Below are 25,052 nucleotides of genomic sequence, written 5' to 3'. Positions count from 1 at the left end.
TGTGTGTGTGTGTGTGTGTGTGTGTGTGTGTGTGTGTGTGTGCAGGTACAAGCTTTCCCCTCATACCTTCTACAAACAGGAGCAGTCGGTGCAGACGGATCATCTGTGGCGCTGCTGTCCGGGACACGGAGGGAGGAACTGTGAGGACACAGGTGAGTAAGGAGAGGCATGGGCGTTACCATGGCAACCAGCTATGGTAACAACAGTGATGTTGATGATGATACCTGATGATTGCAAGCAACACACACATGTCACAGTGATATCAGTTTGAATTTGAAGCATTTCAGAAATTTAAAGTAAAAGTTTTGAATCAATATTTTTGGAAACACACAAACACAGTGAGGCTAGCAGTTTCCCTCCGCTTCCAGTCTTTATGCTAAGCTAAGCTAATCACTCTCTGACTGCAGCTCTACATTGAAACATCTCTGAACTTTTAATTTACACCAATAACATGAATATAATATGGTACAGTGTGTAATTAAAGGCTCAAGTTTACAGGTATACCACTTTAAATATTTGGGCTAAATGAGGTTCAGCTGATGTCTTTTCCTGCAGCCTCGTTAATAAAAGCTGTTTCCAGTTTTGGGGGGAAAAAACACGTAAATGACTCAGAAAACATCATTTTCCCTCCAGTTCACTTTGCTCTATTTTAATCTGCTGGAGTCTATTTTTAAATGTCCTTCCTACAAACTTAATCAGGTCTAGATTTAGTGTGTGTGTGTGTGTGGGAAAGTTCAGTGTTTACCAGATATCAGGAGGAGGACATCCTCTCCTCTGCACTCCGACTTTTCTTCGGTGTCCCTGAATTTACAACTGAAAATATTCCCAAAGCTAAATAAGAAAGTATTTTTAGAGAGTATCTCATGTGACTGAGATACTCTCGTCCCTACTCTCTCCTCTTTATATAGACGTTAAACCCAGAATAGGAACATGTGTAATAAAGAGTGTGTGTTTGTGTGTGTTTGACAGTTCCTGACGCTCGGCGGGATTCTGGCAGCTCGTCTCTGATTGGAGGATCTGAAGCAGGAAGATCTGCAGGTAGAGACGACATCATCACTCTCCTCCACCTGTTTTATTTTAAAGGACGCGTCTGTATTTATATTCTGTCTCTACTGGAATATCTTTGCATGATTTCCAGTTAAAAACTCCTTATTTATCTTCTCTTAACTACACTGAGTGATGTAGAAGTTAATCTATTTGGTCAAAAGTGAAAATTATCCATCAAAGTTTCCCGCAGCTCAAAGTGACGACTTCAAATGTCTCGTTCTGTCAAATATATTTCGTTTATGAAGATATAAAACACAGGAAAACAGCAAGTCTGCCCATTAACTAACAGTTCCATGTAAAGAAACACAAATAACTATTACTTTTATTACAAATTACTTCATCGTTTTGTTTCTAATTTGGCTGAAAAGTGTTAAAAAATCTCAAACAAGAGTCTTTAACTGTCTTCTTTTGTCTTATCAACAGTCCAAAATCCCAAAAATATTAAGTTTACTTTCAATTTTAATGCAGAAAAGCTTCGAATCCTCACATTTCAGAAGCTTCAACTTGTGAATATTTGGTATTTCTGCTTATAAAATAACTCATTCACATCTGCAGCTCTATATTAATATTCTGAGTCTCTACTGGAATATCTTTGTATGATTTCCAGTTAAAAACTCCTTATTAATCTTTTACTGGCCCCTCAGGTCAGCTCCTGTTCCTTTAAGGACCTTTACACACTTTTGAGCCTTTTCTAAACAAACTAATGACCAAATTTAGCCTTTATTTTGAAGAGTGAACACATCATTCTGACATGTTTTTAATACTTTTTGAACAACAACAACTGATAAGTTGAGTTTGATATGCACACAATATTTCACCAGAATTGTCCTTTAAGTTACATCTTTTAAATCTCAACCGAGTCCTCGTCAGTCCTGGACCTGAGGACAGTCAGACCGCTTTTTAAAATGTTTTTTAATTTCTCCTCCTGATTTTTCGGACTGTTTATTCTCACACAGTCACACAGTCACACAATCACACAATCACACAGTCACACACTCACACACTCACACAGTCACACACTCACACACTCACACACTCACACAGTCACACAGTCACACAGTCACACAGTCACACACTCACACAGTCACACACTCACACACTCACACAATCACACACTCACACAATCACACAGTCACACAGTCACACACTCACACAGTCACACAGTCACACAGTCACACACTCACACAGTCACACACTCACACACTCACACACTCACACAGTCACACAGTCACACACTCACACACTCACACACTCACACAGTCACACAGTCACACACTCACACACTCACACAGTCACACAGTCACACAGTCACACAGTCACACACTCACACACTCACACAGTCACACACTCACACACTCACACACTCACACAGTCACACACTCACACAGTCACACAGTCACACACTCACACACTCACACACTCACACAGTCACACACTCACACAGTCACACACTCACACAGTCACACACTCACACACTCACACAGTAACACAGTCACACAGTCACACACTCACACACTCACACACTCACACACTCACACAGTCACACACTCACACAGTCACACACTCACACAGTCACACACTCACACAGTAACACACTCACACACTCACACAATCACACACTCACACAGTCACACACTCACACAGTCACACACTCACACACTCACACAGTCACACACTCACACAGTCACACACTCACACACTCACACACTCACACAGTCAGAGCAGCGTGACTCATTTCTTCTTCTTGAACAAAGTGAGGAAGTCGTGAAGTGCAGAGCGACGTTCGGCTTCCATAAACCTTCAGCTCAGGTCAGGAGAAGGTCCCACTCCCCTTCTTCCTCCTCCTCCTCCTCTTCCTCCTCCTCCTCCTCCTCCTCCTCCTCCTCCTCCTCCTCCCTGGGGAAGAGGGTGTGGGCGAGCTGCTCTCGGGTCAGCCTGACCCCCCACCCACCCCCACCCCTCCACATCCTCATGCTGTAAACACTGTGACTCATACTCAGAGGTCAGAGATCACAACAGAAACTGATGTGTCAGTGACGGCAGCAGGTTTGTTTTGGTTGATTTTAACCCTGCTTTGGGGTTACGGTGCTCAGGTGGAGGAATGATGTCATGACCTTGTTTTATTGAAGGGCCGAGATTTTCAAGATATAACCTAAAGGACAATTCTGGTGAATCTGGTGTATATCGTGGCATGGCGTGGTGTGGCAGAGTGTGGCGTGGTGTGGTGTTAGTGTGGTGTGGTGTGGTGTGGCATGGCGTGGTGTTAGTGTGGTGTGACGTGACGTAGTATCGGTGGTGTAGTGTAGTATAGTATAGTATGATAAAACTGTTTGAAACATCTTCAGACTTCTTTAGTTTCTGACTGTGTAAAAGTTAAATTCCCCTAAAATGAAAATAACCGAATCTCTGAATCATCTCTATTCAGACCCCTCTGACCTCTGACCTCTGACCTACAATAGATAAAACTATGAATCACATCCTTATTCAGAGTTCAGTGTTGAGACAAATGTGAACGTTAGTTTGTTTGGTTTAAAATCCTCGTTGTTTGCTGACTGTTAATAAACTGATATCAGCTGACCAGAGATTATTCTGACGACTGTTACACACTTTTATTTCTGCTCACAGTTTAACATAAAGCACAGTTAGTATTAAACACATTAAACATGAAGCACAGTTAGTATTAAACACATTAAACATAAAGCACAGTTAGTATTAAACACATTAAACATAAAGCACAGTTAGTATTAAACACATTAAACATGAAGCACAGTTAGTATTAAACACATTAAACATGAAGCACAGTTAGTATTAAACACATTAAACATAAAGCACAGTTAGTATTAAACACATTAAACATAAAGCACAGTTAGTATTAAACACATTAAACAGTCAGACGGCAGGAAAGACTTCCTGCAGCGTTCATCCTGAATGTTCATCAGAGGTCAAACAGACAAACTCATATTCCAGCTGCTGAGTATATATATATATGTAATGTATATATATATACACATTACATGTTAGCAGTGATGGAGGTTTAACTGAGAGCTGCTACAGATGCACCTGTTCTGTGTTTTAGGTTTTTATTGCATATTTTTGATTGTGTATTTATTTTAAGTTTTGCACTTTTTTAAATCATCAATCAGTGACTTTGTCGGACGCTTCATCTGCTGTGATTCCTTTCTTTTTGCATGCTTTATTATTTAATTTTATTTTAATTTGATCTTAATTTATATAAATAATCTCATTTAATATTTTTGCCCTCGTTCAGTTCTTTGTGAATATTTTACGAATCGATTTAGGTTTCCTCAAAAAAGACCTCAAAAGGTAAAAAGTCTTAAATTTCATTCACAAAGGTCTTAACTGTTATTTTATATCACATGCAGTAATGTTAGTTATAAAATGTTTTTAGTAGAAATCTGTCTGGAAACTCCCTGATTCTGTTGTTACAGACCTGTGAGCTGAAATGATTTAGTTAATCTATCTGCTGCTGATTCACATCCAGTTCCTCATTAATGACTCATTATTATTGATGATTGTTAAAAACATACATTTCACTGACTTAAAAAGCTCTTTGTGAAGCTATTCTTTTTAAGTTTCCTCAAAAAAGACGTTTTAAAGTCTAACATTTAATTCACTAATGTCTTAAATGTTATTTTCCATCCTATCATAGGCAGTAATGTTATTTATTTATTTTTTAAGTATGTGATTTTTAGTCAAATCCGGCTGGAAACTCCCCTGAGCTTAAATGATTGTTATGTTATCTTTTAGATAGTTAATCTATCTGCTGCTGCTCCTCATTAATGACTCATTAGTTATATTATTGATAATGATTGTTATAAACTGTCAGGAAGTAATGACAAGAATGTGGCATAAAGTTAAATAAGTTGACATTTATTTGCTCTTGGTGAATAATTCTCAGCTTTATCTTCACTAATGATTTTTATTGATCTGTTTCAGACTTTAACTGTCAGACAGATGTTAAACAGTTATTAAAATGTCTGAAATTTCACTTTAAAGCTGCAGAAACTATAATCAGCTGTTCTGACTGCAGCTGCTGACAGTTTGGTTCAGTTTATGTTAACGTAGATAAACTCAGTAAACTGATCCGTAACGTCGTCCTGCAGCACTGCTGGAAACGTGCTGCGAACACAACATGAAATATTTCTGCCCTGAAAGGAGAAATCTGAGAATCAAAACAGTCCCATGTTTTTGGAAAAATGTCAGACTAAAATAGACCTTTGGCCTTTGGAGGCTGGATTTAACAAAGAAAGACAAACAAAGAGTTTGTTAGGCACCTCGATGCGGTCCGGTCCGCTCCCACCACGCCTCTGATTCAACCCACTTCCTGTGAGCTCCGGTCCATGTAATTAAATCATCAACGCAGACCGGACACAATAACAGGAACACCTTTAAAATATGTGCTCAGACGCCTCAGAGGTGAATCATCAACCGTGTGACATAAATAAAGTTTAGCAACCTTCACGCTGATTACATCTGCAGCACAAAGCACAGGTGTTTCTATTATTGTGGCCACTTCCTGTTCACAGAGAGATGTACTGTTGTAATATTTGTAAACAAAAGTATTCATATAGTAAATGTTTATTTAAAGCAAACAGCAGACAGAGAAGGTGGAGGACATGTGTTCAGTCTGCAGCCTGAGAGGCGAAACTCAGGGCAGAAACTCTCAGCAGGAGAACAGGCAGAGATAAATAAAGTGTTGGAAAGATGATCAATTTAATCTGCATTCACATTTTCATAGTAGTTCAGATTCAGATTCATTCTTTATTGTCTCCAGGGGAAAATCTGTTGTCATATCCATACTGATAACATTCAAAAGGTCAACAAAATCATCAACAAAAAACTTCAACAGGATACAAAAGACAAAACAAAAACAAAACAGACCTTCTCGACAAGACTTAAACACGAATTGCACAAACATGATGGAGTGAAACTTTTACCAAAGCAGGTCTTCCTGTATGTTATTTGTCTGTATCTGATGCCAGAATTTGCTATGGACTGTGCTTTGGGTTTGACGGCAGTAGTTCAAGAAATGTCTGAATTGACCCTTTATAGTGTATCGAATCTTTTCTAGTTGAATATAGTACATGATCTCTCTCACTCAGTGTCCATATATAGGTGGTAATGCTCCTTTCCATTGTTGTAATATCATTCTTCTTGCTAAAAGAGTACAGAAAGTTCTCATGTTGATTTGTAGCTTGGTCAAGCTGACATTTCGTAGAGTCTCCTCAAACAAAGCAATAAGTGTGCATAGTTTCAGCCAAGTCTTACATGCTTATGACAGCGTATTAAAGACAGGTCCAGAACCAGATGAAGTTTTAATGATGTTTATTGAAGGAACATTTAAAAAAAAAAGACTGGCAAGCAGCTGTTGCACAAAAAGACCCAATAATACATGATGTGATGCGATTGTGAGAATATAGAGATGATGAAACCCCCTTTGTCCAAAACTCCGCCTCCACCCAAATGAAAAGGTAAAATAAGAGGAAGCTCACACCCATGTGTCAGTTAATAGGAGCAGCCCCAACAAATATAAACACAAGCAGATATACAGTTAGTCTCCAACATGTAATGACAGAAATGATGAGATGAGCAGTTCTTGAGTTTGTGCTGAAGATGGAAACAGATGTGATGACACTGCAGGACGTTGGTTCCATCAGCGCTGACTGAAGGTTGCTCCGTGTTCCCGCCGCCACCGTCGCTCTGATTCTGTCACCGACTCACAAAGTTTAACAATAAACTCGGAGCCAGAAACAAACTGAGGAAACTCAGCAGAGAAAATCCCCCAAATACATCATCAGCCAGTTTCCCATCGGCCCCCTCAGTCTCACTCTCTACCTGTCTGACTGACTTCCTGTTTCTCAGTTCTCAGTTAAGCTTTATGAGTCTGATTTAAAAAGTCTCTCTTGACGAAGCATAAACATTGTAAATAATAAATGTAATGACTCAGATTTTAATCTATTTTACTTTGATATAGTTTTTATGAGTTTACTATATCAGGATTTATTTACAGCATATTAATTATCAGTGTTGGTTTATTAGGACGAGAGCTCCAACAATACGTTCATTAATTATTCAATTCTCAACTATTATATAAATAATAATAACTAAGGCTGAACAATTCATCTAAATTTTATTGGAATTGCAATATGGACATCATGCAATATTTGTTAAAGGTGAAATTAGAGTATAAACACCATTTTAAATCACACATAATATTCTACATAATTATAAAAAATGTCTAAAAAGTCACACCGTAATCCTCTTAATATGTTTTTCCATGTTAATGAGAATAATGTAAAAAATAATACATAATACGTAATATCACAACTGCAATATTAGTCAAAATAATCGCAATCAGATACTTTTTCTAAATGTATTTTATCTCCTACTATTTTGGTAGTTGAACAATTACTTTGAATATTTTAGGAAGAAAAGTCCAAATTCTTTGATTCAACTTCTTTAACATGAATATTTTCTGGTTTCTTTAGTTTCTATGACAGTAAACTGAACATTTGAAGACGTCATCTTGGGTTCGGGAAACATAGATCCACATTTTAGTCACGTTCTGACTTTTTATGAACCAAACAACTAATCAATTAATCCAGAAAATAATAAACAGATGAACTGATAATGAAAATAATCATTAGTTTCAGTTTTAGATGATTTAACCCTCCTGTTGTCCTCGAGTTAAGGAAGGAAGGAAAGGAGGGAGGGAGGAAGGATGGAGGGAAAGGAAGGAAGGGAGTAAAGGAGGGAGGAAGGTAGGAAGGAAGGAGGGAAGGAAGGAATGTAGGAGGGAGGGAGGGAGAAAGAAAAAGAGGAAGGGAGGAAGAAGGAAGGAAAGCAGGGAGGAAGAAGGAGGAAGGGAGGAAAGGATAAAAGGAAGGGACGAAGGAAGGAAGGACGGAGGAAATAAGGAAGGAAGGAAGGAGGGAGGGAGGGAGAATGGAGGGAAAGGAAGGAAGGGAGTAAAGGAGGGAGGAAGGTAGGAAGGAAGGAGGGAAGGAAGGAAGGAAGGTAGGAGGGAGGGAGGGAGAAAGGAAAAGAGGAAGGGAGGAAGAAGGAAGGAAAGCAGGGAGGAAGAAGGAGGAAGGGAGGAAAGGAAAGAAGGAAGGGACGAAGGAAGGAAGGACGGAGGAAATAAGGAAGGAAGGAAGGAGGGAGGGAGGGAGAATGGAAAAGAGGAAGGGAGGAAGGAAGGAAAGAAGAACAGAAAAAGAAGGGAGGAAGGAAGGACAGAAGGAAGGAAGAAAGGGGGATGGAGTAAGGAAGGAAGGAAGGAAGGGAGAAAAGAAGGAACAGTCAAAACAGACGGGGTCAATTTGACCCGGGAGGACGACACAAAGGTTAATGAACCTTATTTACATGTAAAGAACCGTTCACTGATGATTTATTATTAATAAATCTCACACAGCTTCAGCTACTGTCATCTCTGTTTATTATAAATTAAACTTCCTCGTCACCTGTTTGTGTTCCAGATGTGCACACGGCGTTCCAGCAGCAGCACGGCGACCCGAACCGAGAGCAGAACGACCACCAGCCGCCCTCCGGCGAGCTGCCGGACGTCGGCTACCTGGACCTCGACCAGAACAACACCACTACACAGCCCCCCACCCAGGAGCCAAGCCCAGTCCACAACCCCCATCACACACCATCCACCCACAAGCCCGATCGCCCATCGCACCGCGCTGCCGAGCCCTATAACCACGAACACAGCATCCATCATCCACCGCACCTCGCCGCGGACTTCTACGACCACGACCACAGCTACCATCACCAACCGGACCGCACCGCTGACTCCCACACCCACAATCCCCAGCACCCACCACATCGCAGCACTGACTCCCAAGCCCACAATCCCCAGCACCCATCACACCGCACCGCTGACTCCCACACCCACAATCCCCAGCACCCACCGATCCAAACCGCTGACTCCCAAGCCCACAATCCCCAGCACCCATCACACCGCACCGCTGACTCCGACACCCACAATCCCCAGCACCCACCGGTCCGCACCGCTGACTCCCACACCTACAATCCCCAGCACCCACCACATCGCAGCGCTGACTCCGATGACCACGACCGCACCAACCGGCAGCAGGAACCTCCGCTTCCAGGTAAGCTCTTGGTCTTTACATTTTCATATTATCGAATGCCTTAAAAATGATCTCTGTATGAATGGGAGGTAAATCCCCCCCCCCCCCCCAGGCCAAATACACTCTCCCCAGTTCACATGAATGAAAGGGCTTCTGCAACACCTGCTTTGATCTGAATACAGCTGAAGACACACTTAAAAAAAAGTGAACCTGCCCTTTAATGCAACAGAATAGTCTTAGTTCTTAGTTTCTGCCTCTTATCCCAGTCTGGCTCTGTTGGCCCAGGCCGACCAATAAAACCCCCAAACCCTGAGGGGGTGGTCCACCATTTTCCAGCAGAGCACCATGGCCTCAGATGTGGAGGTGCCGACTCTCATCCCGACCGCTTCACATTCACCTGTAGAGTCAAACAGAACAACATCAACCACAAAAAGCAGAGAGGTGATTCTGAGGTCCCCAAACTGGACTCTCTCCTCCCCCTGGCTGCACCTTGAGACTCTGTCCATGCAGGATCCCAGACTGTTTGCCCTGATGGAGCCCAACACCCACTGAGACCAGGTCTGACTTACTGCTGAGAATGTGAAAACAGCTCTCACAGTGGTTGTTTAGGGCTCCCGAATGGCTCCCCAATGGTTCCCCAATGGTACCCCAAACTCCGACAACGCTGCCCACAAGATCCCCAGAGGGACGCAGTTGTAAGAAAAGTCCACAAAGCACATGTAGACTAGATGAGCAAACTCCCATGACCCCTCAAGTATCCCTGCAAGGGTGAAGAGGCCGTGGAACAGTGGACCATCTACTGTTTGTCGTCTCCATACAGCCAATTAAACGTCACGCAGCAAGCATCAGTGTCTCAGTAGCAGCTGTAGATTTTTGGATGCAGGATTCAGATGTGAAGACGATGTGGAGCGTCTCAGTGTGTAGGAGGAGATATTAATAATCCTGATGTCTCCTTCACATCCTACCAATGAGCTTTAACGTTAAAACACACAAACTGTAACTCGCACTGAGCTTCATTCTTCTGCAGTGACACACACACACACACACACACACACACACACACACACACACACACACACACACACACACACACACACACACACAGACACACACACACACACACACACACACATGAACACATTTCCTCCACAGGAAATCCTCTCTTTCTTCTTCTGTCTCTGCATTGTGTGTGTGTGTGTGTGTGTGTGTGTGTGTGTGTGTGTGTGTGTGTGTGTGTGTGTGTGTGTGTGTGTGTGTGTGTGTGTGTGTGTGTGTGTGTGAGACTATAACATGACTATATTATCCCGCGTGTCACCAGTCCAGCATGTGCATTACGACACTTCCTCCGTCCTGTATGGAGCCTCCAGTTTTCCCACAGTGCTCTGCTCTCTCTGACCTCTGACTTAAAGGAACATACTGCTTCTTCTCTGTCTGTTATGTTTGTTTGATGTCGTTAACTACAGTCGTTACCTCACTGACATACTGTAAGAACATTTCTTAATTTCAAAGCTGATAAAACACAAACTCAGATAAACTTCATCAGGTGACGTCAGGTCCAGTTTCAGTCATTTGGCCTCTTTCAAAGGATCATTCTGGAAATGTTCTGTATTGTTTGGATCCAAACCAACAATGAACTGATCTATTAACAAGTATTGTATTGTTGTAGTGTCCCACTGAGTCAGGAAACTGGTATAAAAAATCAGGTGAATCAGGCAAGTAGACACATGAGGATAAAAGAGAATATCCAGCTTACTAATAATGTGAGTCCTGATATGGACGAGCAGTCTAAAAAACATCTGAGGTTCTCTGATGGTGAGTTAAAAATCCGAAACTCAGTGTGTGAAGTACGATAACAACAGGTGATCAATTTAAACTCATCAAGTGGTCATGTGACTTTAAATTCTGCCTACTAAGAGGGATCAAATGCAACAGAGAGGCCTTTTTGTTGTTAATTTCATTACGATGCATTTGACCACTAGTCAAAATAGTAGTAGTAGTATTGCGATATTTTGCGTGGCAATATTGTACCGATACACAGACGCCAAGTATCGATAAATTGCAAATGAAAATTGAAGTTTTTGGTACTAGAATAATAAAATCAATTGCTTCTTCCGTCCACTAGGTGGCTCTAGTTTGTTTCAGCAGAGGTGACAGTCAGCGTGCATGAGGGAGTTTTCTTTTGGGGACGTAATTTGCAGTTTAAAAAGATAATTAATTTCAATATATCGCAGCATATCGCAATATATTTAAAATCACAATAATATCGTAGCGTGACACAAGTATTGTGATAATATCATATCGATTCAGAGTTTGTGACGTGTTTTTAAAAGTTTTTGGACAATAATGGAATAAGATACAGTGCTGTTTGAAAGTTTGTGAACGCTTTTAGAATTTGCTCTATTTCTGCATAAATACCTAAAATATGATCAGATGTCCATTCATGTCCTAAAAACTGACAGTTAAACAAATGAGTCCAAAATCTCTATTACTTTTTTGTTTATTTATTGAGGAAAATTATCCAATGTTACATATTTGTGTGAGATAAAAGTATGTGAACCTCTGAGATTAGAGTCAGGTATCTCTGTCAATGGGAGGACAATCTGCTGTGAATCTGGGACAGAGCTGCAAAGAGAAAGCCACAACTCTCCAAAAGAACATTGCTGCCATCTACGATTAGCTCAGGACCGAGTGGATGAGCCTGAAGGCGACTGGACAAATGTTCTGTGGACAGATGAGACCAAAATCTAACTTTTTGGCTTGTATGAGAAGCGTTTTGTTTGGCAATGAGCAAACACTGCATTCAAACAAAAAGAACCTCCTCTCATCTGTGAAACATGGGGGTGGTAGCATCACGGTCTGGACCAGGACTCATTGATCGAGCTTTGAGTTTTGAGTTGTAACAGCAAATTCTACAGAAAGATGTCAAGATGTCCATCGATGACCCGGAGCGCAACAGAAAGTACGTCATGAAAAAAGACAACGCCAACAAACACACAGGTTGTTCTACCAAAGCTTAGAACAAAAGAAGTCAAAGTCCTGCTACAGAAATACTGAGAAAGGACCTGAAGCAGTCAGTTCATGCCAAGAAAACCCACCAACATCTGTTCTGTGAGGAGAAACCGATGTTCAGGGCTGATAAACACTTACTAGAAGTGTTTTGCTGTAAAAGATGCTCAAACCAGATATTGAAAGCAAAGGGTTCACATACTTCTGCCTCACACCAATAGGAAAAATAGAAGATGTAATAATTTTCCTCAACAACGGTTTTCTTTAACTGGGTTCTTATTATCTAGTTTCAGGTCATATTTATTTATGCAGAAATAGAGAAAATTGTAAAAGAGTTCACAAACGTTTAACCTTCGTGTCATCCTCCCGGGTCAAATTGACCCCGTCTGTTTTGACTGTTCCTTCTTTACTCCCTTCCTTCCTTTTTTCCTCCATCCTTCCTTCCTTCCTTCCTTTCCTTCCTTCCTTCCTCCCTTCCTTCCTCCCTCCTTTCCTTTCTTCTTCCTTCCCTTCCTTCTTCCTCCCTTCCTTCCTTCCTTCCCTCCCTCCTCTGTCCCTCCTTTCCTTCCTTCCCTCCTTCCTTCTTTTCTCCCTTCCTCCTACCTTCCTTCCTACCTTCTTTCCTCTGTCATTCCTTCCATTCCTTCTTCCGTCCTTCCGTCCTTCCTTTCCTTCCTTTCCTTCCTCAGTCCTTACTTCCTTTCCTTCCTCCCTCCTTTCCTTCCTCCCTCCTTCCTTCCTTCCTTCCTTGACTCGAGGACAACAGGAGGGCTACGCAGCACTGTATATCAGACTTTGATACTTTTGGATCCAAACATGAGATTTGTTGACAAGAAGAAGAAAATCAGCAGAATGATCCTTTAATGCTCTCCAGCTTTGTCTCTGTCCCACTCTGTTCGTTAGGTAACCGGTGCTGAGAGAGAGAGGCACTGACAACACCTCATATCACATATTAGGGACAACAACAGTCTCACATAAATATAATTTGAACATTAGATGAACTTCAGAGTCGATGTGAGAAGTTAAGTTTGACTTTTGAGTTTTTGTTCAGAGATGTTTTTATTTTCTCGTGCTGTCCTGAGCCGTTTCCTGCTGTGTAGTTCCTGCACCCCCCCCCCCCCCCCCGTGGATCATTAAAGTCTCGTCTTTCTTTCTTTAATTGTGACGTTTACAACAAAACGTTAAAAGCAGCAAACAGAAGCACAGAAGACGTTTGTGTGGCGAGCAGGAAGTCGCTCGGCCAGTGTCCGTAAATCACGCTGACAGTCATTACACTGAAACACTGCCAGCTGAGGCCGCTTGTTTGATTTCAACCACCGAATGCCCCCACAGCCCCCCCCCCCCCCCCTCCTCCTCCTCCTCCTCCTGCAGCTTGAGGTGACCTGGAACTTCCTGTCACATGGTGGCCTCAGTGTACTGTCACCTTTGACCTCTCTGTACGAGGCAGCGTGTGGGTTTGTGGTAATGAAAACAGGTCGTGATGAAAGAGGCTGAGGTCAGTATGAGTGTGTGTGTGTGTGTGTGTGTGTGTGTGTGTGTGTGTGTGTGTGTGTGTGTGTGTAGGTGTGTATGTGTGTGTGTGTGTGTGTGTGTGTGTGTGTGTTTGTGTATCTGGATTGTGTCTCTGAGGAGAGTGACAGCAGTGACCTCAGGCAAACACACATGTTGTTATTTCTGTACCGATGAGGACTTTAATTACCATGAAACATTCCTGATCTCCACAAACTGAACCTGAATATTTAACCTGTGTCCTTACTTTACCAAAAAGGTCCTTACTTTACCAAAAAGTTATTTTTCAAAAAGCCCTTATTTTACAGAAAAATTGTCCTTGCTTTATAAAAAAAAGCCCTTACTCTACAAAACAAGTGCTTACATTACAAAAATGTTCTCACTTCCAAAAAAAGTTCTTACTTTACCAAAAAGGTCCTTATTTTACAAAAAGTCCTTATTTTACAAAAAGTGCTTATTTTACAAAAAACTTGCTTATTTTACAAAAAAGTCCTCACTTTACCAAAAAGGTCCTTACTTTATTAAAAAAAAGCCCTTACTTTATAAAACAGGGACTTACCTTACAAATAGTCTTAACTTTACAAAAAAGTTCTCACTTCAAAAAAAAAGTTATTACTTTATGAAAAAGGTCCTTATTCTATAAAAAAGTCCTCAAAAGTCCTTATTTTACAAAAAAGTCCTCACTTTACCAAAAAGGTCCTCACTTTACAAAAAATGTCCTTACTTAACAAAAAAGTTCTCACTTCAAAAAAAGTTATTACTTTACCAAAAAGGTCCTTACTTTACAAAAATTGTCCTTACTTTATTTAAAAAAAGCCCTTACTTTATAAAACAGGTACTTACCTTACAAATAGTCCTCACTTTACCAAATAGGTCTTAACTTTACAAAAAGTCTTTACTTTACAAAAAATGTCCTTATTTGATAAAAAAAAGCCCTTGCTCTACAAAACAGGTCCTTACTTTACAAAAAAGTTCTCACTTAAAAAAAAGTTATTACTTTACGAAAAAGGTCCTTATTCTATAAAAAAGTCCTCACTTTATAAAAAAGGTCCTCACTTTTAAAAAAAAGTTATTACTTTACCAAAAAGGTCCTTATTTTACAAAAAAGTCCTTATTTTACAAAAAAGTCCTTATTTTACAAAAAAGTCCTCACTTTACCAAAAAGGTCTTAACTTTACAAAAATGTCCTTATTTTATAAAAAAAAAGCCCTTGCTCTACAAAACAGGTCCTTACTTTACAAAAAAGTTCTCACTTTTAAAAAAAAGTTATTACTTTACCAAAAAGGTCCTTATTTTACAAAAAAGTCCTTATTTTACAAAAAAGTCCTCACTTTTAAAAAAAAGTTATTACTTTACCAAAAAGGTCCTTATTTTACAAAAAATGTCCTTACTTTACAAAAAAGTTCTCACTTCAAAAAAAGTTATTACTTTACCAGAAAGGTCCTTATTTTACAAAAAGTCCTCACTTTACCAAAAAGGTCCTTACTTTACAAAAATTGTCCTTACTTTATTTAAAAAAAGCCCTTACTTTATAAAACAGGTACTTACCTTACAAATAGTCCTCACTTTACCAAAAAGGTCCTTATTTTACAAAAAAGTCCTTATTTTACAAAAAAGTCCTCACTTTTAAAAAAAAGTTATTACTTTACCAAAAAGGTCCTTATTTTACAAAAAAGTCCTTATTTTACAAAAAAGTCCTCACTTTACCAAAAAGGTCTTAACTTTACAAAAATGTCCTTATTTTATAAAAAAAAAAAGCCCTTGCTCTACAAAACAGGTCCTTACTTTACAAAAAGTTCTCACTTTTAAAAAAAAGTTATTACTTTACCAAAAAGTTCCTTATTTTACAAAAAAGTCCTTATTTTACAAAAAAGTCCTCACTTTCCCAAAAAGTTCTCACTTTACCAAAAAGGCCCTTACTTTATAAAAAGGTCCTTATTTTACAGAAAAAGTCCCCACTTTAGAAAAACAAATGTGCCTTTACTTAACAAATATAATTCTGTTTATGTGATGAACTTCGTCGCAGACACAGATTTCAGTATTTCACAGTAAAATATTGATGTGCTCAGCAGATTTGATCTGATGTCAAACATCAAAAAATCTTCATCTTTTGGATTATTGATTATTCTGCAGTGAAATCAGCTGGATTGATTCAGACAGCTGAGATATTTCAGGTTAATCCAGAGTGTTATAGTAAAGAGTCTCTGCTGTTACTGGATAGTTTTGATTTGTTGCTGATCTGATTGTTGTATTTTCCTGACTGTGACACAAAAGAGAAGACATACCGACATGTACATAAATAAGTATTAATTAGTAAGGACCACACACATTAATCATTGTTAACTGCAGCTGTTTAAAGTGATCAAATCTGCAGAGTGAAGACAACAAGACGCCATGAAGACAGAACAGAAGCCAAGAAACAGCAAACAAACTTTATCAGCAGCAGCTAAACAAACAGAAAGAAGCAGCAGACACAGCCGAGTGAACAGCAGACATAAATAATATACAATAATCATGAAGCTGAAATGATGATATACACTAAACACATAAACCCTGCAGCAGACTATATAATTCTGATATATTATCAGAATATTTGTGTCTGTTGGATCTTTGAAGCACAAAACTGCTGCTTAGATTTATAGAAATACACACACACACACACACACACACACACACACACACACACACACACACACACACACACACACACACACACACACACACACATACATACACACCCACATACACACACACACACACACACACACACACACACATACATACACACCCACATACACACACACAATACATGCAAACACACAGACACATAAACATACATACAAACACACACACACAGCTTTTTGCATTTATGGTGCACAAATATTCAGATCGTTATTCATCATTATTTTACTATTTTCACTCCTCACATGGACAGAAATGTGCTTCAGATCTTCTTCTTCTTCAGATTAAATCCTAAAGTGTGAGAAAACTGAACCCTAACTAAACGTCCTGTTGTCACATTAACAGATTAATCACAGTAAATAAAAACATGAATCTAGAATATGTCTCTGTGTTTATTAGTACGGAGGCTCAGATGGGACATAAACATCCAGACATCAGACGTTTGGTTTCTAACTGAGTGATTTATTGTTTCAGTCGTAGATGTGGACGCTGGCCCCCTCCCCTTCCCTGAAGCCCCCCTCCTCTTCCCTGAAGCCCCCCTCCCCGTGCTCCCCGCTCCCCACATGATGGCGCTGGTTTTGTCCCAGCTGCAGCCGATCCTGCAGAGCTTCAACCGTTCTCTGGAGCATCTGAGGCAGCAGGTGGAGGTGCTGGCTCTGGATGTATCCGAGCTGAAGAGCGACCACCTGCAGGCGGAGCTGGATGCTGAGCTGCAGGCCAGCGCAGAGCGAGGAGAGGAACGCCTGGAGGCAAAGCTGGAGGAGGTGACGCAGCAGGTGAAGGAGGTGCAGAGGTTGATGGAGAGTCAGAGGAGCGACATGGAGAACAGGTTGCACTCACAACACATGATGCTGCACTACAACATCAGCAGCTTCAAGGTGGACGTAGACGTGAAGCTGAAACGCCACCAGAAGATGCTGCAGGTCAGAACAATAAAATCTCCAAAATAACTGAAAAATAACCCCAAACATAGAGGAAGAAAAGTGTTGCAAGAGATCAGATATTCCTTTATTAGTCCCACAATGGGGAAATGTTGCATTATTACAGCAGCAAGTGGACAGTAATAGAATATAAGAGCAGCATTAAGAAAAAGAATAAAGGATAATAAATACTAAGTACGAAAAAACTATAAGAACAACAATAGTAAGAAATATGTAGTAAAATAATCATGACATTATTCACATTATTCACATTATTTATGAGAGAATTGGTATTGAGTGGTAATATACCAGATATTCTTATTGCATAGATTAAAATGAAATAAATATATATATGTATATTATATGAATATTGCACAGGTCAGTCTGCAGGACATGAACGCCACCCTGACGGAGCTGAAGCTGGACCAGGACCAGAGTCAGGACCAGAACCAGGACCAGGTTCAGGTTCAGGTTCAGGTCCCTGATGTCCAGCTGGACTTCCTCCCCCCCCCTCCCCCGCCAGACTCCTCTGCACTCTGGGAAGCCATCGAGCGTCTGGACAACATGGTGGTGAACAACACGGTGAAGGTGAGTCACAGCAGGAAGTAGAGGAAGAAGAAAGGTTGGTTTTTCAGAGTAAGATGCTGCTGAAAATATTTAAATCACAAAATAACACAAAAGAGATAAAAAGAAGGAGGAGAAAAACATTAAACAGCTTTAAAACGCCCTAAATGTCTTTTATTCTGAAATTTGATGACTTTTCCTAAAGACTAAAGACAGGAAAGAAGGAACAGTCAAAACAGACGGGGTCAATTTGACCCCTGGAGGACGACACAAAGGTTTAATCCCATTTATTGATCAGTCAGATCGACTATTGATGCTTTCTAAACACATCTGTGCATCAACATTTGGTATAAACACTTTTTATGAGAGGAACAAACTGTGAGGAGAGAATATGAACAGTATGTAAAGGGTTAAAAAAAGATGTGCAGATGATGGAGTATTCTGTCTGCAGGTCGGCGGGCTGATGGAGGACGTGGACGTGACGTCAGGCAGCGTCCAGCAGCTCAGACAGGAAGTGAAGGAGCTCAGCGAGCAGATGAACCAGACGGCTCGCAGCACTCAGGTCCAGTACATGCTGACGGTGCTGGAGGTGGAGGAGGCGAAGGTGGCGGTGCTGGAGCGGGTGGAGGAGCTGGCGGGGAACATGAGCCAGCACGGCCAGCGGCTGCAGGAGCTGGACTCAGACGTGGATTATCTCTACACCGCCATCTACAAGCAGAACTCCTCCTCTGACTGTAACTGTGGAGCACTGAAGGCGGCTGTGGCCCGACTGGAGAGAGGCGTGGCCAACGCGACGGAGCTGGCCAATGAGAACAGACTAATGCTGGATGAGAGTGATGGAGGAGGAGGAGGAGCAGGAGGAGACTGGGAGCCGGCGGTGGAGGCGCTGCAACGAGGCCTCCAACAGGTACAAAGAGTCTTCTTCAAAAAACCGTCACATACTAATATCAAACATGCATCTAGAGCTGAGCGATATTAATTCAATTCAAATCACTTTATTTGTCTCCGAGGGGCAATTTCACAGTAGCTAAAAAAGAAACACAAGCATCACACACACACTGCAACCAGGTGGGGAGTTCCGTTCCTCTGAAATGATGCCAACCAGGAAGTAACTTAAAACTGCATTCTATCAAAAGGCCACCAGGGGGCGACCATTTTGGTGTCAAAAGGACTTCCGTCTCTATACAAGTCAATGGAGAATTCACCAACTTCTCACTTGATTTCTAACCTCAGTAAACGTTTTCAAAATGTGTTTATGGTCTCAATCGCTAGTTTAAAGCCTTCTTCAATGCAGTATGATGTTCATTTGGGACATTTTGGCCTCCCTGATTTTATATGTGACGATAAAGCAGGGTATGCATTAGGGCGTGGCTACGTGGTGATTGACAGGTTGATTGGTTCACAGGTTCAGGAGGGCGCCTCATGCTCCTCCTGATGCCCATATAAGTAGAATTCCCTGCTTTTATTTTTCCCAGCATGCACCTGAAATTTTCAAGATGCCGGTGCTCAGATCCGATACTATTGGCTTCCGAGCAGCAGTCCACAAACTACCTCTTACGTCCATTTCTTATATACAGTCTATTTCATATCAGTTGATATCGATAATTATTGATTTTTTTATGATCTATTTAAAATAAGGACCAGGGCAAAAAAATATTCAATTTAACACTTTTATTGTAAACTTCCTCTGATTATAATCTCCTCAGTTATCAATGAAAGGCAGATAGAGAAAAGAAACGTCAACACAACCATGAAAAATAAATAAATGTGTACATCAGTCTCAATCACAATGAACACTTAACAATTATCTCTAAAATAAACATTAAATAAATGCTTAACAATGGAGCATTAAGTGTTTTAAAATATGCGCAAAGTCTTCATTGTAAACATAGAAATTAAAGTAATATCACCATATATTATCAAATACCTCGATATCGATACTGCAACAATACTGTAGAGATGACTGTTGGTGCTTTCACTAAATATTTACACAATGAGATGTTTGATAAATAATCATCAGCAATGTGGATATAATGACTAAAGTGGGTAAATAATAGAAAAATTACATAATTTTACTGTTTCAGAGCTTAAATATGAACATTAGTCTTGTTTTGATGGTTAGTTTGGAACATTTATTAACTGGTAAAATGTCATTATACACAATACTGCAGTTAGTTCCAGGATGTGTGTTTATCTTGGCTTCTCCATGTAAAGAACTTCTGCAACTCTACTCTGAAAAGGAAGAAAAAATATTATTATTATTATTATTTACTTGAGTAACTAAGAACAGTTTTTATGTTACTTTTTATTTCTTCTACACTGCTGAGGAGTTTCAGAGGAAATATTAAACATTTATCTGTTAAATTGTTGTTAAATTAATAATAAAGAATATTTGAATCTTTTCTGAGCTGCAGACACACTTTAACTTTAATTCCTCTTCATATGAGAACATCTTAAACCTTAAACTTCACTCTGCTGAACTTTGACCTGTTTTCCTTCATACAAGCTTTTTGTGCCACCTAGTGGTGAAAAAGCAAAAGTACAATAATCAGTGTAAAATAACCAGGTGGAGTCAATCTGCTGATCTCCAGATAAAAGTTGAGCAGTTACAAAAGCTTTCCAAATTTTATGGTTGAAACTTTGTGACTGATTTTAGCATCAAGCTACAAGACTGTTAATTAGGAAGGAAAAAAGGATTATTTCTCTCATCATTTTTGAAAATATTGAAAATAGAAAAACTTACAAACTTCACATTTATATCAGCATCTCCTCCTCCCTCCCACTTCCACCTCCCCCTCCTCCCTACCCATCTACTCCTCCTCCCTCCTCTCGCAGGTGAAGGAGTCTCTGTCCTTTGAGCAGACCAGGAGGAGGACAATAGAGCTCAGTCTGTCCCAGCTGAGAGACTCTGTGTCAGGGAGCAGCTCTCAGGTCTCTGAGCTGCTGGAGTCCAACAGGAAGGTTGATGCAGAGATGATCCGTCTGACCGGCTCCTTCAGGTCTCTGCTGAAAGACACCGTCAGACACAGCGACGTGCTGGAGCTCCTGCTGGGGGAGGAGGTGCTGGAGTTCCTGTACTGGCCTCCTCAGGACCAGGAGGCCCACTCCATCCCCGCTCTGAAGGAGCAGCTGACGCTCCTGCAGGAGCAGCTGAGGGAGAACGAGGAGAACATCGAACACCAGCAAGGTACCAACGAGGAAGATGTTTGATTATTATATCTATATTTAACATTTATTTAACCAGGAAGTTACATTGAGATTAAAACCTGTTTAACAAGAGAGAACTGATTAGGGCCGGGTCAGTTAACAACAACAACAACACACACACACACACACACACACACACACACACACACACACACACACACACACACACACACACACACACACACACACACACACACACACACACACACACACACACAACAACAACAACAACAACAATTCCCAACATTGTAGTAACATTATTACATAATTTATTAAGTAATGAGTTTTTTTTATGACATTATTGGGAAACTTTTACATCATCAGGTTCTACATCTGTCATCATCATTTTTGGGCCTTTCATAGATTAAATGGAAATAATAATGAGCAGATGTCAGGTTTGTGTTTTGTGTTTATAGCTTCTCCTCCTTTCTGCTCCCAGGACACAGAGAGGAGAGAGAGGAGCAGCCGTCTGCAGACCAGCCCTCCTCCTCCTCCAGGCTCCCAGGCACCATGAGGAGGAGCAGCGACGAAGCTCCAGCCAGAGAGCGCCAGCTGCTCCTCCGCCCTGAGAGGAGGCCTCCGCCCCCACCCGGAGGAGACGGCGGCGACCTGTGGAACCTGGAGCAGACGGTGGAGGAGCTACGGCTGAAGGTGCTCAGGGTGGAGGAGAAACAGCATAACGCTAGCGTAGCAGGAGGAGGAGGAGGAGGTGTGGAGGAGAAGCTGCAGGCGGAGGTGACGTGGCTGAAGAGAGGCCTGGAGGAGCATCTGAAGGTGTTCAAGAACGTCTTCAGTAACGCAGACGTGCTGGTCAGATCCGACGAAACGCTGGAGCTCGATAAACTGTGGCAGCTGCTGAAGAATAAAGAGAAGAAGAGAGGAGGAGGAGGAGGAGGAGGAGGAGGAGGAGGAGGGAGGGAGGAGTCGGAGAGAGGAAACCACCGGAGCAGGAGGGAGGTGAAAGGTGAGAGTTTCTTCTCCTAAAGGACGAGTTCACAATTAAACCTGTTTATGTTTAATGATTCTTCCTGTTCATACTGACCATTAGAAGATCCCTTCATCATGTTTACAATGGAAGTGATGGAGGACTAAACCCACAGTCCTCCTTCTGTGGAAACATGGATTATAAAGTTGATCTGAAGCTAAAATGAAGCTTCAGTCGTCTGAATGAGTCAAATCTTCATCTTCTATGTTTCAGCGTTACAGTGTTTTTAGTAGTAAAGTCTTTGTGTTACTATGGTTACACCACAGCTCAACAGGGAAACACTAAGAGGGAATGTACTGCTAAAAAGACTGTAAATAGTACTACTACTACAAGAAGTACGACTAATTTTACTACTGCTACATAAAGTAGTACTACTACAAATATAAAATCAGCGAGGCCAAAATGTCCCAAATGAACATCATACTGCATTGAAGAAGGCTTTAAACTAGCGATTGAGACCATAAACACATTTTGAAAACGTTTACTGAGGTTAGAAATCAAGTGAGAAGTTGGTGAATTCTCCATTGACTTGTATAGAGACGGAAGTCCTTTTGACACCACAACGGTCGCCCCCTGGTGGCCTTTTGATAGAATGCAGTTTTAAGTTACTTCCGCGTTGACTGGAACTCCCCGCCTGGTATGAACAGGAGGAATGATTGAATCTGTTTCACTGTCAGAGGAAACATATTAAACATGTTAATTAGAGATGCTGCTTGGTGGATTTTGTTCTTCATGTTTAGTATCAGTCTGAACATCTGTCCTCGTCTTCTCTCCAGATGTTCCTCTCCTCTCCAGCCAATCAGACGCCTCCCTGCTGTTCCTCGCTGCTTCTCCTCGCAGCTCCTCAGACGGAGACATCTTGTTCCGATCGTTTCTGAACCGCGGACAGTTTCACGGCGGCGCCTTCACCGCTCCGGCAGACGGGATCTACCTGTTCGTCCTCACCATGGACCTGCAGTCCGGCCCCGCCCACGTGACCCTGCGGAGGGGCGGGGCTGGGGGCGGGGCTCACGTGTCTCTGCAGCGGGGGCCGGTGACGGAGGCGGGGCCCGTTACAGCCGTGAGCCTCCTGCGGCTGAGGGAGGGGGAGGAGCTGAGGCCTCACCTGAGCCAGGGGGCGTGGGAGGAGTCAGAGGACAATGTGTTCGCTGTGCTGCTGCTGCACCGGACCACCTGAGGGGGGCGCTGTGAGCCAATCAGCTGCCAGCATGGGAAAAGACTCTGAGGCCAAAAGAAGCTCCGTTTAAAACCTGAACCCAGATCAGCTGCAGTCAGATTAACCTCCAACAGCTTTAAAGTCCAACTGAAACACTTTTAATCACCAAATACTGACAGAAGTTTATATTTTTAATGTGATGTTAATAGTTTTATTTTTTATTATGAAGAAACCAAAGCAGCTTCTAACAGGTCTGCAGGTAAGTTTACTGTTTAATGAGCTGCAGTAAAACTATCAAAACTACAAAGTATAAAATACTCCATCACTAGTAAAAGTACAAAGGTAATAACGGCTAAATTTACTTAAATCATTAAAATCAAAGTTTTCTTTTTGCAGACAATATATCTAATAATATATTATTATATATGACATCATTAGATTATTAATAGTGAAGCATCAGTGTTAGAGCAGCATGTTACTGTTGTAGCTGCTGGAGGTGGAGCTAGTTTACACTACTTTATATACAGTTAGCTAGTTTAGTCCAGTGGTTCCCAACCTAGGGGTGGGGCCCCTCCAAAGGGTCAGCAGATAAATGTGAGGGGTTGTTAGATGATAGTCATTTTTCAGAACCCTTTTTTTATTTTTTATCTTTGCACTTTTGTTAAATATTGTGAAGTTTTAATAAAGCTTTGAACAACTCAGAGAGACTCCTGAAACATGAGACACAAACACACTGATCCTTATGGCTGGGTGTCATTTAAATGATGATACCAGCACCAATATAAGAACCCTTAAAGTGATACTGATACCAACTGAACCTCCAATCCTCAACATATAAATGATTTGATTTTTACGCAAATGCATGTTTAAAGTCTTCAAATTATTAATATGTTAACGCTTGTGTTGATTGGCTGTGAGCGAGTTCATACAAATAGTCATATTTTCTAGCTCTGGGTGCAAAAAGGATCGATGCAGGTATCGATTGACGGGAGATGTTTCCATAATACTTGGTATCCATTTATTTCAGTCGGTACTTTAAAGGCATCGAGTACCGAGACCCAGAACTACTCAAGTTATTTCATGAAAAGTAACTAAAGCTGTCAAATAAATGTAGTGGAGTAGAAAGTACAATATTTCCCTCTGAGATGTAGAAAGTAGCATCACATGGAAATACTACAGTAAAGTACAAGTACCTCAAACTGTACTACAGTAAAGTACAAGTACCTCAAACTGTACTACAGTAAAGTACAAGTACCTCCAAATTATACTTCAGTACTTGAGTAGAAATACTTGAGTATCAGGATGCGATCAGGCTCAGTGTGACGTCATCACTGATTAAAACATGTTTAAAACAGATTTTTCTCCTTTTTAAGAAACAGGAAGTGATTTTGTTTAGTTTCAGTTGGACTTTAAAAGCTGATGAGGTCAGAGGTCAGAGATGTGTAACATGAATCTATGCAACGTGCCGACAGCTACGAACCAGTGCTGCTGTGTCAATACTGATGTTAAATACTTTATGTAAGAAGAAGAAAATGTATTTTAAATGAGTTTTTTTACTTCAGTAACATGTTTTCATATTCTAAAGCAGAGTAATATTTGTATGTGAGATCACCTGTTTGTAATGAATGTAAAGCACAGAGCAGTATATATATATATATGATATATATATATATATGATATAAATATATATATATATATTTAAATAAACAAACTGTTTTCTACCAAATAAAAAACACCAGAAGACACTTTTTTCTTTTTCTTTAAACATTTTAATCATCTTAACATCTCTGTTAAAGTCTACAGTGTAGAAAAATAAGCAGAAAATATATTCCAAAAAACAAAATAAAATCTGGCAAAAA

At 40.8% G+C, this 25,052-nt stretch overlaps 3 protein-coding genes across 3 annotated transcripts in view; 2 read left to right on the top strand and 1 right to left on the bottom strand.

Moving 5' to 3' along the window:
- Positions 1-25,052, bottom strand: part of LOC133991890 (uncharacterized) — a 527,851-nt gene that overhangs the window by 5,796 nt on the left and 497,003 nt on the right. The gene's annotated exons all lie outside the window — the stretch shown is intronic.
- The window catches only part of LOC133991866 (NACHT, LRR and PYD domains-containing protein 14-like), a 721,507-nt gene that overhangs the window by 300,983 nt on the left and 395,472 nt on the right, over positions 1-25,052 (top strand). The window lies entirely within an intron of this gene.
- Positions 84-16,914, top strand: LOC133991892 (mucin-2-like). The gene is made up of 4 exons (XM_062430491.1): positions 84-152; positions 970-1,038; positions 8,547-9,185; positions 16,836-16,914. The coding sequence occupies exons 3-4, from the start codon at positions 8,547-8,549 to the stop codon at positions 16,839-16,841; spliced, it is 645 nt and encodes a 214-aa protein (XP_062286475.1). The 5' UTR covers positions 84-152; positions 970-1,038; the 3' UTR covers positions 16,842-16,914.

The sequence above is a fragment of the Scomber scombrus genome, chromosome 12 (genome assembly GCF_963691925.1).
Source record: "Scomber scombrus chromosome 12, fScoSco1.1, whole genome shotgun sequence".
Lineage (NCBI taxonomy): Eukaryota > Metazoa > Chordata > Actinopteri > Scombriformes > Scombridae > Scomber > Scomber scombrus.
The sequence above is the reverse complement of the archived record's forward strand: the minus strand, read 5'-3'. Positions and strand labels throughout refer to the sequence as shown.